The 18833-nt window shown below is 48.3% G+C and overlaps 1 protein-coding gene across 1 annotated transcript; it reads right to left on the reverse strand.

Annotated features, from left to right (window-relative positions):
* Positions 1 to 228: 228 nt before the first annotated feature.
* ACTR1A (actin related protein 1A) lies at positions 229 to 17248 on the reverse strand. Its single transcript, XM_086752059.1, has 11 exons — positions 17135 to 17248; positions 11245 to 11309; positions 10239 to 10314; positions 9340 to 9465; positions 8421 to 8545; positions 7881 to 8097; positions 5389 to 5481; positions 4486 to 4660; positions 3571 to 3632; positions 3091 to 3131; positions 229 to 2486 (listed from the first exon to the last, which is right to left on the reverse strand). Exons 1-11 carry the CDS (start codon positions 17180 to 17182, stop codon positions 2384 to 2386), a joined length of 1131 nt encoding a protein of 376 aa, XP_086608185.1. The 5' UTR covers positions 17183 to 17248; the 3' UTR covers positions 229 to 2383.
* Positions 17249 to 18833: the final 1585 nt, after the last annotated feature.

Genomic DNA, 18833 nt, shown 5'->3' on the forward strand with positions numbered 1-18833 from the left:
ACAATGGTTGCTGAGGAGAAGAGCAGCTTTGGGCACCTCCAGCACAGACCACAGCTGCAGCTCAGTAGTCTCCTCCCTCAGCATAAAAACCAGACCAGGAAGGCAATTCTGCACCAGCCGTGGCATCTCCTGGTACAGACTAGCCAGCAATTCTGCACAGGCAAGAGAAGAACAAAAATTACCTCCTTAAAATTGCAAATGTGGGAAGATGAGGCCAGGAGGCTGGAGGGTTGTTTATGAATGACTTTATTTAGGTATGCTGGGCACCACCAGGCAACATGATTTGGACAGCGTGCGAGGGAACAGTCAGGCAGATCAAACGAATGCTAGCTCGGAGACAGCACCTTTCTGTCTGGTCACTGCAGGTTACAAAAGGGGGCACTGCTGCTTCTGCCAGGCCAGAGGAGGGGCTGGCAGGGGCAGGAAGAGATCACTGGCGCTGCCTGGGGCATGCGGTAACTGAACTGAGGGGTTTGCTGCTTCCTCTCCACACGCTGCAGCAAACCAGCAAGAACACAACTGCTTTTCCAGCAAAAGGCAGCTGAGCATCGACAGCCCTTTTCTACCTGACAGGTTCTTGCTTAAAAAAACAAAACAGGGTCTGCTTTGACGGGGGTAGGTGAACAAGCAACCTGGCCTCAGCTGGGAAGAGACCACCACACCTGCCTGCCTGCAGCCCCTCCAAGCCCAGTCTGAGCCCCGAGAATGTGGTTCCCACAGGGCCAATGTGCTGCTTACAGCTGGGGCAATGCACCAGCTTTCACCATGCCTCTGCAGCAGGGCTGCAGCCCTCCAGCTCTTACCCCATCTCTGCGCTCAAGGGTGACCCCGAGGTGACGTGCAGCAATGAACACAAAGGAGAGGAACAGGGAGGAACTGCCTCTGAGCAACTCCAGCTCCACTGCTACTGCCAGGTATCGCAGGAAACTGACACTGGAAAAAACAAAGAGCCCCAAATAATGCATAAGAAAAGGGGAAACAGTGGCACAACCCAACGCAAGCGGGTCTGAAGGCCTGCCTGTGGCTGTAAAAGCAGTAGAGGCAAAGCAGCCACCAGGCGAGCAGGAAGGCAGACGCAGTGCAGCAGAACACGGCCATCCAGCTAGCTGCCTGCTCACAAACCTGCCACTCGCACCAACGTCCTGGTAGTTTATTGTCCTCTCCTGTAGTGTATTCACAGAGAACAGCCAGACTCCATAATAAGCAGTTAGGGGTGGTGGTGCAGGGCTGGCTGGCTGTTCCACTGAGCACATGTGCTGTGAAGTGTTAACAAGGGACAGCCGAGTAAGGTGTTCAAAGAAGACCCAAAGCGTATAATTCCCAGGTGCTGTGGTCAGTATTTGCGATATCCTCAGACATTTAAATAAATAAAACAATTCTTACATTACAATGCACCTTTCCAATTATTATTTTGCCCCAGAATGGATAAAGTACACAAGAGTTATGCCTGGCTGCAAATACATGCTCCCTTGCCCTGACATGGCAGGAAGGAGGGAAACAGCCGCGACTCTTACAGAGAAAGAACATGAGAACTCAGCACTGTGAATCTTGGCAGGTTGAGGGGGAACACACAAGTGCCTTCACCCCCACTCTGGGGCACTTGCTTCCAGAGGAGAAAAGGTATTTAAAACAAGGTACAAGAGAATAACCGTCTAGTACAATGATAGCTGATTAGATTTGCTTTGTTCTACTCCATGCAATACAAACTAAGTCCTATCACCAACTTCTCCAGCTGCAGTGCAGACCCACACATCGGGCTAAGAAGTTACACACGCATACACGCACTCACGCACCAAAAACAGTGGGGGCAAATGGGCTTAACTGTTGAGAATGTGCTTTCCTGTAATAAAAAAATACATTAAAAACAACTTCAAAAACCTACTGATGGTGGAGACACTGCTGAAGAGGAAAGTAGCGATGAGGCCTCAGCTTTGTGTTTCCAGACAATCCAGGCGTTGCAGCCAGGCTGAGTAAAGCCTGCGTGAGCGTTCTGCAGTGGTTGGCTCCCTTCTGGCTTGCGAGGCAGTTTCTATAAACTGTTCCCTTTGTTTTTGCTTGCATGTTTGTTTTACAGTGACTGATGTGATTGCGATACAGAAATTAAGGGACTGAAATGAAAAAGGAATGGGCCATTCTGGAGAAATTCAGACTGGTATTTTCTCCTTTCAGTTTAAAAAAAAAAACCAACAAAAATAAAATAAAAAAATAAGTAGTTAGTAGTACTAATACAACCCTCCTGCTGCTGCTGCTGTCTTTGCTCAGTGACATCGGGGCATGCTGGCGCACACACACACACACAGGCAGCTCTCAGACACTCGGACTCAGAAAAGCGAGTTTAGAACTGAAGTGAGTCTTCGGAGGAGACTGAGGACAGGTCCCAGGGCTAGAAGGTTTTTCGGTAGATGGCACGAGCTCCGTCTTCTTCATATTCCTTTTTCGAAACCCACATTTTCTTAAAGGTGTCCAGCGAGGCCAGGATGGAGCCACTGGGGAGAGAGAGGCATATTATGGGTTAAAGGAAAGCATTGGGGGCACTCTCTATCTCAGCAGAGATGAGCTGTTTCTATTGTGCAACACTTCCATGATTCAGAAAGGTGCTGAGGTTCCCAGAAACCCTCCCTGGACAGTCACTTCCTCTCCTGTTAGCCTCAAAGGTGCCAGCACTACAGTGCCTGGCACCAGCCACCCCAAACAACGTGCTGGTGCTGCTCCAAACACCAGCTCTCTTCACACAGGATCTAGTCTCACTTTCTAGGATTATGGAGCAGAGATCAGTTCTGATCTGCAGCAAAGACGTACAGAAGAGGGAGAATGTACCTAGAGCCCCTGCCCTAAGGAATGCACTACCTATGAGCTTGTTCTACCTTAGACTGGATGTTGAGACTGGTAAGACGAAGAAAATGAACAGAAAAGGCTAAGGGGCTGGCAGTGCAGATGCAGTCAGCTCAGTAACCATGCTGAGCATCGCACAGCTGAACGATGCAACCCTCCCAACACACTGCAGCAGAGGGGACAGCAGTGTGAGTGCCAACAGGCTGCGCCTCCCCATCCCTCATCCCGCAGCAAGACGTGTCACTGCGCAGTACGTACCCAATCCACGTGGAATACAATCTCTCCTGAGGAGCTGATATCTGGGAGAAAGAGAGAATCTGTCAGTACCTTCCCAAGCTTCAGTCTGCTCCTCTGGGCATGCTGCCCCCCTTCGCTACCGCTGACAAACACAGGTATGATCTCTCCCACCAGAAAGAGAGATCCTCTGGTGGGAAAGATCTTATCTTGTGGGATCTTCACAGTGGCAGCACCACCCAAAACAGCCACTGTGGTCCAGGATCCTGGACAGGGGTCACGTTGTCAGTTTCCTCCTCATTTCCTCCTCCTCCATTACCTCCGCAGTAATGAAACCAAGCAGGTTTTCATCACAACAGCAAATACTGTTGGGCTGTCTCAAAAAAGCCAATTCTGGTTTGAGGCAAGTAGCAGCTGCACTCTCAGCATGGTTCTTTCAAGGGGGCAGAGGCCACAAAACAACATACATAGGAAGTGATAAACACAAAAAAAGATTGCTCCTACCCTTATTTTGACATCCTTTGGAGCTAGTTTCTTCACTTCGCTCAACAGCCTGTCACCAAAGCCTGCACAAGACAGAAAATGGGTAATCTGAGCCCCTCAGCAAAATCCCAAGTTCCATCTACTAAGAATGTGGACATGTCCTGTGCAGTCCTATTCAAATATCCCACCTCCAGATCTCACAGACTGACCAGTTTGGAGAGGCACAGAACAGCCAGTGAGGTAACATGATTCTGACTCGCTCAGACCTCAAAGACTGGCACAACGGGCTCTGTCCCTCAGCAGCAGCTTGAGACAAATAAACAAGATTTTTAGCTAAGACCACAGGTAGGCCAGTTCCTTCCTCCTGTGTCCAGTCCATTTGTACAGGGGAACAGGGTTTGAATGGGACAACCAGGACCTATCTGGAGATGTCCACCTGCGGATAACAGGCTGACAGGTCGGGCAGAGGATAGCTTTAAGTCGATGGGGATCAGCTGAGCCCTGAGGGGATGGGTAGAAAGCTTTCTGCACAGATGTAGCTGACGCTTCATGCAGTACCAGGACCACTGGACTCTCGCACACCTGATACCTAAGGAACCTTAGGAGAAGCTAAAGCCTTTTAAGTACCTAGTGTCAAATATCCCAAACTACAGCAGCAGGAATGAACACAGCTACTCAGTTCTGGTACAGGCAGAGTGATAGGAGAAAAACAATAAAAGCCCTTCAAGCCCAGGATGAGATGTACAAAAGGGCAGAGGTGTCTTGCATAACCAGGACTCAGAAAACTAGACAGTAATCCCCTCTGAGAGAGCAGAGTTCCCACGGCCCTCAGCCCACAGGACAAGAGGGTGATCTAGGTTATCTTCCCAGTTTCACACGAGAAGGAAGCAAGAGATCAGGTATGTCACAGCCCACTGAAGAAAGAGAGTCAGGAACCTTTGAAAAGCGTGGAGCCTCCAGACAGCACGATGTTGGAGAACAGCGTTCGCCTCAGGTCCATGTCTGATTTTTGAATGGCAAAAACGAGCACCTCGTGGAGTCCTTCACATTCCTCCCCTATCAGGTCCGGCCGGAACAGGAGCTCTGGGGCTCGAAAACGGGCAGGGCCGATCTGCAAGGGGAAAAGTTAGCACAGAGGAGATGAGAAAGCAGTGTGGCTCTGTTCAGTGTCTACAGTTTGGGCCTGCCTATCTTGGGTGAAACTTCAGAGTAACCAAGTTTCCTGGACATTCATGCTGCATCACTGGCTCCCACGTGAATACCAGTTTGGTCTACTGCTCCTAGGAAAGGCGCTATTTCCATTTTGCAGATTAAAGAGATAAATAAACTTGCTCGTACAGCAGGTCACAGCAGAAAAGGGAGCAGATCCACCCCTGCTGCTGAAGGTAAGACCTGTATTTCCTCTTCTTCAACCATTCTACAGAGGGTTTAGTCTTTTGAGGAGTATTCCTAACTCAATCTCAAAGCAATTGTTTCTGCCCCTCTAGGCAGGACAAATGCCACATACGAAACCACTGCTGAATTTACTGAGCTGACAGCTGCCCACACTCCATACCTGATCTGCATAAAGATTTGCTAGGTCAGAGCCTGCACTCCAACAGCTCAGAGTCCCCACGGTCAGGCTGTATCCTCACCCAGGATTTCCAGTAGAAGTTGTGAGGTTTCTAACGATGTTTTCTTCCCCTAAAAATTCTAGTGCCCAGTCAACAGCCTGGGATGAGTTCTGATGATATCCCCTCCCACTTAATACTGTGTTAAAATTCCCATCACTAGGCAGAAGGCTGTTTTGGAAACCCTGTGCTTCACATTAGGAATCCTCCTAGAGCGATCCTCACAAACCTCAATAGTGCTTCCGTCTGGCAGGTAGTACTGAGCCTTCTCTGTCTCCAGAGTTTCATCCTTCTGGGGGTTTATTGGCAGGTAGCAGGCACGCTGCAGAGGAAACAGTCAGGGAGAGGGAGATGAGAAGGGTAAACCCAAATGCCTCTGATAAAACACTTCTCTCACTAACAATCAAAACCTGTGTATCACTTTGGGGAGACCAATTTCAACAATATTTTATGCTGGGGAAAAGACTTTTTGGGTTCACATCAGGTAAAATACCTATTCATGCTACAGCTCCATGTGATGATTAGAGACATCAAGGATGCTCACACCCCCTCCAGCTGCTGCTCACCTCTTGCTTCCAGCTCTCTCTTACTGCTTAGGAGTTACCTCCCTCCAGTGCAGATGGGGTAACTATCCTGTGAGCGCTTCCAACCTACTGTAGGGCAAAGTAAAATACTCACTTGAAACACCTTTAGTGACATTAACCTCATATAAAGGTGGGCTCAGGTAACTTTGCAACAGATTAGGAGCAGGAAGAAAGTCCAGTATTACATTTCCACAGGACAAACGACAACCAAGAGGTAACAGCAAAAATTTCTTAACATGATCTAAACTGCTCATGTCCCATTGCCCACCTATATTTTGAGTTACAAGAAACAAAATACTTCGACTTTTCAAACTGCCCCAGCACCCCGTATTTTTTATTCCACAGTAAGCTTTGCTATTGCAAATCATTATCATTTGGGGATTTAAAAAAAAAAAAAATCTAAGCAGAATCACTGAAACATTTAGGTTGGAGGGAGCCTCTTGAGATAATCTAGTCCAACCCCCTTGCTCAGGCAGGGCCAGCTAGAGCAGGCTGCCCAAAACCATGCCTGGAGTACCTCCACAGATGGAGAATCTACAAACCTCTCCAGGCAACTTGTTCTGGTGTTTGACCACCCTCACAGTAAACCAAGAAACAGAGAATAAGGTTTGTGCTGAAGTAGGTATTAAGGGTTCCTCTTTTAAGGTAATTTATCCTCTGGACTTTTCACCATCCCCAAATTTCTTTCCCAATATTCTTCTCCTTAAAAAAAAATAAAAAAAATTCTCGAGTCAGACGGACATGCAGCTTTTGGGACTGAGAAACTCCCATGTTCAGGATCGCAGCTTTGTGCTTGCCATTGTGCAATCGGGCTGCATATCCAAACCTCTCCTGAGGCAAGAAAGCTGCACACACAAGAAGCCACACTCCTCAGATTTGCAAATCAAGTCACAAATGGCATCAGCATCAATAGAAATCTCACTGCAACTTCCAGGCACATATATCCTAGAAATCTGTAACACTTCCCCCAGGTAAAATTAAGATTAAAGTAAAGCAAAAGCTGTAGGTTGGAGAGTGAACATCAGGCTGTTTCCTCTTTTCTTCAGCAGCCTCACTGGTGAGGATAGTCAAGATGCAAAGCAGGACTTGGCTCACTTTCCCCTGCTCCTTGTTTTCCTAAGCGTATGGTCCTGAGAAAAGATTGCACTGGTGCAAGATGCTGCATTCAACAGTCAGCACAACATCTTTTAACAGTTTCATCGCTCAAAATGCAAAGTGAGCCTTTGCCATTTATGAAGAGCACAAGTCTCTTGCTTTGTCCCATAAGGCCACTGCAACTCCACTGCAACTGATGCTTGGTACAAGACAGGCTTCTTCTGAAGCAAAGAGCTCTCCAGCAAGCCCCTGATCACTAGCTCTTCTGGTCCACAGATGCTGCAGTATCTGCACACCTCAGTTTTTTTAGTCCCATTCAGCAATCAGCACTTGTAGAACAGAGAGCAGCTACCGGGTTAAAATCTACAACCCTAGGAAGTCTCCAGCTCTGGGCAACAGGCAAAAGCCATTCAGCTATAACCACAACATGAAGCACAAGCACTGCTCCCTCAGCACAGCCACACTGCGCTACAGCCATGCAGAACAAGCAAACTGTTTCCATTATGGTCCTTTGCTGGTAGGTCACAGGCTCAAGAATAGCTCATTAATGGTCTGGAGCCCTGGCACTGGCTGCTGACTCAGCAGGCTTTTGTCCAGAAGGCTTTTGAGTATCACTAAGGATGGAGACTCTACAACTCTCTGGAAAACCTGTGCCAGTGATTGGTCATCCTCACAGTAAAAAAGTTTATGTTCAGATAGAACCTCTTGTGCTTCAGTTTGTGCCTCCTGTCACTGGACATCACTGAAATGACCCTGGCTCTGTTTTCTTTGCACACTCCCTTCAGACATTTATATACATTGATGAGATCCTCCCCAGCCTTCTCTTCTCGCAGCTCAACAGTCCCAGCTCTCTCAGCCTTTTCTCACATGAGAGATGCTCCAGTCCTTTAATCATCTCAGTGGCCCTAGTCTTCCTCAGGTACATAAAGGAATGAGGTGTGGAGCTAGGTAGGCTGGCACCTCCCACTAGATTTCCCGAGTCATGACTTCCCTTGGGCAGAAATCCCTTCTTGGATAACCACAAAAACAGACAGTGCATCACCTCCTTGATGGTCTTGACAATCTCAAACTCGGAGGTTGTGTGGAAGTCATAGCCTTCCTTCCGGAGATAGAGACGCAGGAAGCGTGAGACATCACGGCCAGCAATGTCAATCCGCATGATGGAGTGAGGCATGGCAAAGCCTTCATAGATGGGAACTGCATGGGTAACGCCATCCCCAGAGTCCAGCACCACTCCTGTAGTCCTCCCAGTCGCGTAGCTGGCAAAGGGCAAACAATCGAGTCAGAACAAGCAATTCAAAGTGACCCCAAGTATGCAGCACATCCAGGCTCAACTCAGGAAGCAGAGATCTCACAGGAACAGTGGCTAAAAAACTCAAAAACCCAGGTCTCATCATAGTTCAGCAATTTCCTATAAAGTCTTTATTACAGAAATTAAAATTGAGTTTCAGTTCTTGCTGGAAAAGGGGATGTCAGACATCAGCATGGTCTTCCACAGTTTTTTGTTTTTTTTTCCATTTGTGAAGAAATAGATATAATGGCAACATTTCACAAGCACAAATCAAAGACAAAAGACACTTACAGGCTAAGCACTGCTTGCATGGAGATGAATAGTGCTGGCACATTGAAGGTCTCAAAAAACACCTCAGCAGCACGCTCTCTGTTCTTGCGTGGGTTTAGGGGTGCTTCCGTCAGCAGCACAGGATGCTGGTAAAGAAAAGAAGGAGCTGTGCTGCAATAACTAGGAGGCAGCTAGATGTGTGTTCCTGAAAATTTCTGCTTATTTATCCACTTTAGGAACCACTGGCACAAGAGGACAGGTAGAAGAGAATAATTTCAGCTACTGAGCTGTGTTAGACTGTGAATAACCTCTATCAAGTTGGAAGACCAGCAGGGTTCTGGTCTAGTTCTGAAGAAGCATTAGGAAATCTATTCTATGAGCGACCCTGCCCCATGAAGGACAAAGAAGTTGACTCTCAGTGCCAAAAGTGAGCCAGAATGCCCAAAATAAACTGACCCTAAGAAAGTGTGAAGGTATACGGTCTCAGCACAAACAGGCAGAAATATTCCTACTCCACGTATACAACCTACTGCTCTGAGTCATTTAATAATGTTTGGTCAGCTCCTTCCAGACCACAGAATTGTGGTTTTCTCCTTCCTCACTCTAAATCCCATCTCTGCTGAGTGGATGTGCCTGATGTGCAGGCAGAACAGGAAAAGTTAGGAGCACTTGGCCTAGAGCAGAACCATGAGAGAGTGTGAATAACAAATGCTGCAAGTCAGGTTTTCAGTCAGGCCAGAACATTAGATCTGAGGAAGAATTAGCTTGGACACTTCTTTTGCAGAATCTCCTGCGAGGTGAAAAGAGCTGAATTTAACAACAGACACATTTAGAAAGACGAGCAAAGGAGAAGACCCAAATCCTTCCTGGAGTTCAAAGGTTCCTGCTGTTATATACACACTGAATGACACCTGTGCCATTACATAATGAGGTATCTCACCTCCTCTGAGAATGTCTGAAGCTGGTCTTTTGAATACACATACTGCCAAATGCGCTCCATGTCGTTCCAGTCCTTCACTATGCCGTGTTCCATCGGGTATCGGATTGAGAGGAGACCTCTGTGCTCCTGAGCAAACAGAAACAACAATAGAGCATATCTGTCAGAGACTCAATCAATCACATTTCTGAGCACTATGACTACGATTTAATCTGTTAGACTCACTTATCTTTGATTCCACTAAAAGACAATTCATCTCTAGCACATAGGGCAAAAAATGAACATGAGTAACAAACACCTCTCCCAGAACAGGATTCACAAGATTGAACAAGGCCTTTTTATACCAAGTAGGAAAGTCTGGCACTTGCAGAGCACATTCCAGCCTAACAGTTTTCAAGCCAACATACAGACACCTACCAAATGGTATCTTTGTTCTGCCAGCTTGGTCAGGACATAAAACATAACAGTGTGATATTGGGGATTGTAGTTCGGAGGGCTCATGAGAAATATGAGACCATACATGCTGACAAAAGCGGGACTGTGGGAAACAAGCTTCTTGCCCGCACCCGGGAGATAAAAGGCAATCAAGTAGGGTCCATTTCTAAAAGTCCCAGTTAAAAAGATAGGAATGTAACCACACAGACCTAGAAGTAGCCTAGAAAAAAAAGGAGAGATACAGAAGGACTTGGGGAAAAGGTCTGTGGTCAATAGGTTGGCACAAGAATTTCATGAAGCTTCCCATTCCACCTTGGACACGCTTAAAAGTGACAAATCTGTTCTGCTCTTCAGATCTATACGCTGATACCAAGGAACCACAGCCCTTTCAAGCACATCTACTACAGCCCCACCTTACAGCAGCATTCTGAGACAAATGGAGAAGTGCAGTATACAATTTTTCTTACCTCTGCCTTTGGACCAATGAAAATGTCCCCTTCTAAAGCACCAGCCATGACACGAACATGCTTTGGTCTGCCCACACTAGAACAGAGGCAAGAATATAAATGCTTCTAGAGAGAGTGAGCTCAGATGCACCCAAGGATTAACTACTTTGTGTTCCTCTCTGTCCTAACCGGTACTTTCTAAAGCGATGGAAGAGTCTGGGGGCACTACCAGGCACAGGCAAGCCCAGGTTTGCTCTGTCTGAGCTAATCTCAGAATTAGAGGTGAAAGGAACAGATTGTAGTCACTTCTGAATTGACAGGACGTAAGCCAGCTAAGTCTGACCGCCCTTTCCTTGATGATTCAGGACTTATCGGTTCCAGCAGCGTCTGGGGTGAACATGGCCAGACTGAGCAACGGTTTGAGCTGACAGACCCACATGGTGTTGCCTGACCTCAGGTAGGCTCCTCAGACTAGACATTTATAGTCACATACTCTACCTCACCATACAGAACACGTTGCTCAGAACAAAAATACACTCATTAAAAAACCACCCTACTGAAAATAAAAGCCAGTGACTCTTCAAGTTCCTGATTTAGCAGTCCTTCTTCTAGTAAAACGCTCATAAAACATCCAAGGAAGTTTGGCAGGAATCAAAACGTCAGACCACACACCAAAGAAATACAGAGGTCTTCACACCTCTCGTTCCAACTTTTGTCTTTTTCCTGGTGTTGTAACAGAATTGTTTAGGTTGGAAAAGGAATGCCTTGACTAATGGATCCTACAGCTTTGGTTGAGTGTTGAGCCTGACAAACTGACAAGACATCTTTTATGGTTTGTTTCCCCCTCCCCCTAGAAAATCTCAAAGTACTTAATAGCAGAGATCTCCTCTCCCTGATGCTTCCATACAGCAGGCAGAAAAAGAACAACTCATTTCTCCAGTTACAAAACTGGACTGTTCTTCCCCTCTAAGCATCAAAGAATTGGTACACAGTACTAACAACTTACCAAGACCAGCAGAACACTTACTAGTTTGGAAAGCAGTATTTCGGTATTTGATCACCTGCAAAACCTGCTTTAATCACGCCAGAGCCCTGTGGGAGGAACAGATAAATACGTGAGCTTACCATTCATTCAGTCATCTTCACAAATTTTAAATGAGGTGCAAAGCACATCAGCACTGCCAGATCCTCTTCTTTTTACCAGGAATAAAGCTGCCCAGCCACTGGTCCTCCAGGCAGGGTTGGGGATAGGAAGGTGCCAGCAGGTCAGCTTGGCCACTAGAGGGGAGTAACTGGCACCCTGCCTGGCAGCGACACATCACACACGGCACAAACACCCGGGACCATCCTGGTACCGCTCTGCACACACACCCAAATGCCGCTCTGCACAGACAAGTATTTTTCTACCCAATGCTACTCCTAGGAGTGCAGGAGGCTAAATCCCAGCTCTGCAGTTTTCTATCGATCGTAAATACTATCTGGGTGGAGCACAGCACTCCAGAAAGCTGAGCAACAGCAACTGAATCCTGACAGCTTCGGGGACTACTGCTAAAAGGGGGAGGATGAAGGCTGCAGGCCTTTCAGAAGTGGATTTGGAAAGGATGGAGGGAGGGAGGGTGGATAAAGTCAGAGGAAGGAGTAGATAAGGAAAGGAAACAGGTTGGAGAGGAGACTAGAGGAAAGATCAGGTGGTGGACAAACTAGCTAACACTAAGGAGGCAGATGACAAAAATGTGGCCAGAAAAGACACTGGAAACAAACTCAGACTGGGGTCTGGAAAGAACAAAAGGTGCCAGTCAGACTGCAAGAGGAAGGGCTGGAAGCAGGAAGAGTGGCTGACAGGATAAGGCTTATTTAAAATGGACAAGGAAGAAGAAATTATGCATGGCAGTCAGAAAGGCGCAAATCCAAAAAGCCTTCTGCGATTTTCAAATCAGCACAGGCAGCAAACACAGTGCGGGTAAAACGAGTCACAGGGAGGCCCTGGCAGGGTGCTGGGCATCTGGCCCCACAGCTCCCATCCCCGTCGGTATCATCCGGAGGCATCCCGGGAACCCCATCATCAGCACGGATCTGCGCGACTCCTTCCCCTCCTCCATTTCCTCTCCCTGCACAAGGGAATGACATCTTGAAACAATGAACAGCTTGCAGGAACACCCGAGTTTTGCTAAGGAGCAGACTTGCATGGGATCTCCTTGGATATGCAGTTTCACAGATAATCCCAGACTACCATGGGTGCAAGTCTTCTGCAGAAAGAGAAGCAGTTCCATTTTATTGCGTACCAGGAGCAAAGCACAGGAGTTTGCACTGAGACCAGTGACCTATGAAGTGCCTGTTCACTCCAAATGGCTTTGAAGCAAGACTGCTATGTTTAAGAGGCCAAAAAGACATTTTGGCTGTCCCAGAGCATTTTAAAATTAGTAGCAACACAGCCCCTCCACTGCTTTCCCCTTCCCGCCACCTCTCCGTGGGTCAGCATCACTGCCTTCACTTGGAGGCCGAGGCCAAATGAGTTGCTCAGGGCTCTGCCAGACAAGCTCTGGCTGCAGTGGTTTCCGATGCTGCTGTCCCAGCTGCCTGCCCCGTTCCAGCGCCAGAGGTTACCAGCCAGAGCAGGCTCAGCACAAAGGAATGCGGGGCAGCCCCAGCCTCTCCAGTTCACAGTCAAGTGCCTTATTCTGAAGCTACTTTCATCAGCAGTTTCAGCCGAGGTGCTAGGCTTTGCATAGAGCATGTGTGCTTTGCCACCGAGGCTGGGGCACTCCTGCTCCAAAACCCACAGAGTCAGAGTGGCCAGGATGCATCTGTAGGAGGAGTATCAGGAATACTCTGCAAACCAGACCTAGCTAGTTACAAAAGCTAGATCACTCCAGTCATCGTCTCCTGACAAACGCCTGCAGCCAGGCTGGCTCAAAGAGCACATCCAAGCTGGCATCTGGGCAGGACCACACCCTCTGAGCAAGAGGGACTGGCTCCAGTCGCATCCCAAAGTCTGCACTAACAGGTACCGACCGGTGCGACAAAGTGGCCTGCGAAGCCTTAAAAAGACTTTCCTTTAGACAGACTCTCCTCTGGCTATTCACTTCAAAGCAAAGCAAGGAATAAAACAAACCCACTCTTTTGATTTTCCTTATCATAGCTTATAAACAACTCTCTACCTGGCAAATAATACCATCCCTTGTCAAGCCTTGTAGCAAAAAAAGTTGAATCAAACACAGTAGCATAACCACATCAGAATATTTTGCTTACTGACTGCTTTAAGATAATGACTGATCTTGCTGCCAGCACAGTCTGCTGCTGGGAAGCGGTTTCAGGAGAACAATGATGCTCCTATTTTAACACAGAGATTGAAACCTCCTTATGCCAGGCCAAAAAGTACCCAGCGTGTCCTGATGAGACTCCCAGCAAGTTATGCATTTTAAGATTTACATACTGAAGTTCAAAGTTAACCAAATGTGTTGTCAGTTCAGAATTCCTAGCTGGAGTCAAAGACGAGTGACTGTTTTGAATGGGCCGGCAGGATGGGACTGCAACACAGTTGTGCTTCCAAGTGCCTCGGACTGAAGCGCGCACAGCTGTTTGCTATCTCCACACTACAAAGACCTGACAGCACCTTCTGACCCGTTCAATTTTTCTTGAAAACATTTTACTTCTTTGAAGATGTGCACACTGAGTAAATCTATTTATTATAGACCAGCTTGAGATTCCTATACAATGAAAGGAAAAGGTTTAAAATTTTAAATAACCCTGGCTGATTCAGAAGGTTTAAAGTAAAGACCTGTTTTTTCATCTTTGTTTCAAATAAACAAAAAACTATGCATCCTCCCTTCTGCTACAAGCTCTGATTTATTACAACTTAAAAGAATTTCAATATTAACATCCTTCCACCAGTAGCTATCCTGGCTGTGCTTTCATCTCGTATTTTTTGGTTTTGTTTTTTGGGGGGTTTTGTTGTCGTGGGGTTTTCTTGTTTCGTTTGGTTGTTTGTTTGTTTTTTTTTTAATCTGAGCAAAAGAATAAAAGAACAAAGAAAAACTACATGTCAAATGTAAAGGTTAAGATAATCACACAGAAAAATCTCGTGAGTACCCTGAAGTAACTGAAGATGCCTCTTCCGCTGCCTCTGTAGCTAGTCAGTTATTGATTCATTCATCCTGATGCATTTAGGACTCAAATTTAAATGGAAATCGCCAGGAGAGCCAACCTGCTGTGTAGAACTTCTTATGGAGAGTGCATGCTTCATACTGTTGTAAAACTATTTTATTAGATACACATTTTGTAAGATCAAGAACAAACCAAAGACACAATAGCCCTCAGTGACAGCTCAGCTGTTAAAATACCACCGCTTAAGACTACAAAGACAAATTTTATCCTCTTTTATGTAAACAGAGACAATTCCATGGAGGTCAAGGAATACGCACTTGCTTCGGCCACGGCTGAACCATGCTATCTGCTTACACACGCATTACATTCATCAGGGCTCCAAGACCATTTATTTCAGAGAGAACTTCTTCAAGTGCAAGATGGGAACAGAATTATTTTAAAAATTACTTATTGGACAATGAGGAGTATTAAGGTTGTGCTGGGGTAGAGCTCCAACCTCCCACTGCATATTACAAAGTTCTCCCTGCTGAAAACATGAAGCTGAGCGTACTGTTTGGCAAGAGAAAACAACCTCCTTGGTGAGTTTTTAGCTACATACCTTAATGTCCTGTTGGAACATGCTGAGATACTAGAGCAGGGCTGGAACTAGGAGGGTCTGGCTTGTTCACCAGCTCAGTATCTCGTTTCCAACCCCCATACCCATGTATACATGAGACGGGATAACGTCCAGCCCTGAAAAGCTGCCTGCAGCTCTCTGAGGTAAAGCAGTAATGAGACAGCAGGGACAGCAGTACCTGCTCTGTGCAGCTCCACTTCCCACCCTGTTTGAACTCAGAAGAGTACCAAAAATGCAGTGTCACCACAAGGCTCCTCGGCTGACAGTCTGACAGTGCTAAAGGCAGCTGTCACAACAACTGCTTCATTCTACTTCTTGTACAGGGATGGGAAGGGAGGGAACTCATTCATCAGAGAAAAAAAAAAGAATTAACTTTTAGAAGACCAGCCAGTAAAATAAGAAAAGAAACAGAGTCAGTTGCTGGCACATGAGCCCTTCTTTAGGTCTGAAGCAGGGACAGCAGTCATTGCGCTAAAGAACAAAACGACGGCTGAAATTAGATATAGGCTGCTATTATATGACTACAGCGCAACAAACATCCTCACAGTACCAGAGTGCCCGGAAATAACTTTAATGGTTAGCTAATCACTGCACACCACACCAAGGTCAGTGCTACTCTAGTAATTTCTAAGAACAATCAACCTAACTTACTCTTTCATGTGTCCAATAAAGAAGACAGATAACATGTTTTTCTCCACATAGTCAATTCTACTGCTTAATCTTCTTTTCCATTAGATATTTTCCTTCAATGTCTAACCTAAATCTCTCTGCTGTGACTCCAGGGGAAGAAGCAAAACCAAAACTGTACCAGAGAGCTCAAGTCGTACAGAGGAAATTGGGATCAGTAATAAAGAAGAGGTCAGAAGAATAATAGCTTGATCCAAGACGTATAATCATTCAGCTTATGAGGAGAAAAAAAAACAGTACGTTGAGAAGTGCTAGGCTAGCAAGTCCATATGTCATATGGCAAAAAAATTCAGCAGAAATTAAGTTTAAGGAGAAAAATGGGAGCACAACACTGATCCTCTGAAAGAACAAAATCTGAATCACTGGCAGTAGAGGTCAGTAGGGAGGAGCATGAATTTGCGACTCACTGCACTGAAGGAGGCTCCCTCCCACCCCTTCCTGGATGGTCCCTTCTCTTGGCAGGACAGCATGGACGGGGCTGATCAGAACTGGACCCAGAAGTAACCCAACAAGGCACACAATCACTCTCATTCACCTCAAACTGAGCTACTACCCACACAGGTTGAAGGTCTGCTTTGAGCTAATGAGAAGCATTATCAGCGAGGAGCAGCCATCTGCGACACCACACCCCACTGTCAAACTAAAGCTGATGCAACCCACGCTGGGAGCAGTTCCTTCAGCAGCTCTGCCTCCTGCGGCCTTCGGCACGGGAAGCCGTGCCTTGCGTGCCGGCCCTCCCCTGCAGCGACCACTTTGCTGGATGCGCTGGCAGCAGGCAGCTGGTACTGGGGGGGCCATTCTGCTCTCGCAGGGTCTGTCAGGGCGCTGGCTGTGACGGGGGGCCTGTCAGGGCGCTGGCTGTGACCGGGGGCCGGCTGCAGGGCACCACCTCCAGCACGGTCCCACTGAGAAGAGCAGACAGCCGCAGAGCACGCTGGGAGCCGGGCCAGGGCCTGCCCCCAGAGCATGCTGGGAGTCCGGCCAAGGCCGGGCCCACCGGCCCCCATTGTCCCCCCGGCACAAAGAGGGACAAGGCGGGGCCGCAGAGCTGGGGGTGCAGCCCCGCCTGACGGACAGCTCCACCTACCAATGAGCACAGGTGCTCTCGGCGAGGGCGAGTCGGGAGGCGCCCCGCTTCGACAGGTAACGGCGGGCTGTCCCCGCTGACTGACAGCCGCCCCAGCCAATGGGCTTACCCCGACCCTCCCAGCCAGCAAGCACCTCGGCGGCGGCGGGGGCCGCTCCCCATCAGTGAGGGGCAGCGGCCCTCCAGCGGGTGACAGGCAAGCACCTCAGCCAATCGCGGTGCGCTGAACCGCGGCGGCCCCGCCCCGGCGGCGGCCTGCGAGGACGCAGCGTACGGCGCTGTACGAGGGCCCGAGGCGGCGGCCAGGCCGGCGAATGGGGGGGCAGCGGGCGGGGCGCGGCCATCCCCGATGACAAAGGGATTGCGGCCCGCGGGCCCCTCCCGCCCTCCCTGCTCCCGGGACGCGCGGCCGCCCGCACTCACGTTGTCTATCACGACGGGCTGGTTCGCTATCACGTCGTAGGACTCCATGGCGAGGACCCGCCGCAGCCACCCGTCAGGGAGCAACAGCCCAGCCCTCGGCGGCGCATGCGCGGAGCGGCGGCGCGGAGCCGCCTGGGTGATGTATTCCTCCGGCCGCGGTGCCTGCTGGGAAGTGTAGTCCGGCCCCCGCGCCGCACCCGACAGGGCGGTGCGGCGCGCCGGGAGCGGAGCATGCCGGGAGATGTAGTGCGGAAAAAGGGAGACGCTGCGAAAATACCCACGGCCTGGAAACTGCCTTTTCCGCGTGAAACCTGCGTGGGGCGGTGGGTGTTGTGTGCCAGTGGGTAACTGTGCACTTCCACCAGAATGCACTGGATTTCAATTGGCTGATTTCCCGTTTAATAGATTTTTTTTTCCCCTAACTTCTAATCAGAAAAGAGAAAAACAATCACATCACCTTCTGTAGAGGGGATCTGTAACTAACAAAAGTGTTTCACTGCCCCACCGTTTTGTAGGATCGTCCCTATGCACTGCTGGTCAAAATGCACCTGTTTTCTCTGAGTATTATGTGGTTTTTCTGCATTTTTTAAGGCATGGCAACCGGAAAGGCAGTGTCAGTATGAAGAACGCACGTAGTAGGCACCCTAGTATTAAATAATGTGTTCCCTTTTGTTCTCCATTTGCTACGTGTTCTAAAAGCACTTTGGATAATTGACGACTGATGACAACACTAAAATGATACATTTACTCCAAACTCTGAGCAACAGCGCTGGGTCTTGAAGTTAGTTAAAATGAACTTCACTGCCAGCAAGCACACGTGGAGGCCGACTCAGAACTCACCGGTCTTGTCCCGCATCTTTCACGTGGACACCGAGACTTTTCTTCTGTAGTTTCTGTCTTTAGCCCAAGCAAATGTTCTCATCTCAGATATTTATCTTCAGTGATTTTCATCATCCACCTCGTGTAAAAGAGGGGTGTTTTGTACGACAGGATAAAGGGGTTTAAATTATTTCAAGACTAGTATTGTATCATGTCAGTAAAGCCAGGAGACTCGTTGTGTGTGTATTCAGCCAACACAGCATTTCGTACATGACTCGGTTACGTTTGCCTTCTCAGTTGACTGTAATTGACTTCTCAGATGGACGTCACAAAAAGTAGCATCACGGGAACAAGACAAGAAAAATATTGTTCACTGTGAGGAGTAGCGATCCATGAGACTACCAGCTGCTCACCTCCTTTCTCAGTGGACAGTCATTTGTTTGTCTGCTTGCCAGCTTCTTGACTACATAGGATCTCCTAAAAGGCGTGTTGTGAATATTGTTTTTAGGATAAACTCACAGCTATTTAAATGAGAAATGCCACAAACTGTAACGCTCGTCCTATTCCCTCAGCACTCTACAGCTTATTTTTTTTCTTTACGCTGATTAAAAAGCAGACGCTGCACCGCAGCACCGAGCCGGATCCGCAGGGCGCTCAGCACGCAGGTGGAGTTCCTCAGACAACGCTTGAACTCCACCGTTGCCTCACAGCCGCCTGGGGAGCACCTGCAGACACAGAAAAGTGCACGGCGAGAGCAAAGCGCGCCCAGGGCGGGGGTGGCTGGGCCCGGGGCGCGGTCCCGCCCGGCTGTGACCCCCCCCAGGGCCCACCCGGCCCCTGCCCCAGGCCTCCTCCCGCCCGCCCCGGCGCCGCCCAGGCC

This window comes from Chlamydotis macqueenii, chromosome 7 (genome assembly GCF_036417535.1).
Source record: "Chlamydotis macqueenii isolate bChlMac1 chromosome 7, bChlMac1.mat, whole genome shotgun sequence".
Lineage (NCBI taxonomy): Eukaryota > Metazoa > Chordata > Aves > Otidiformes > Otididae > Chlamydotis > Chlamydotis macqueenii.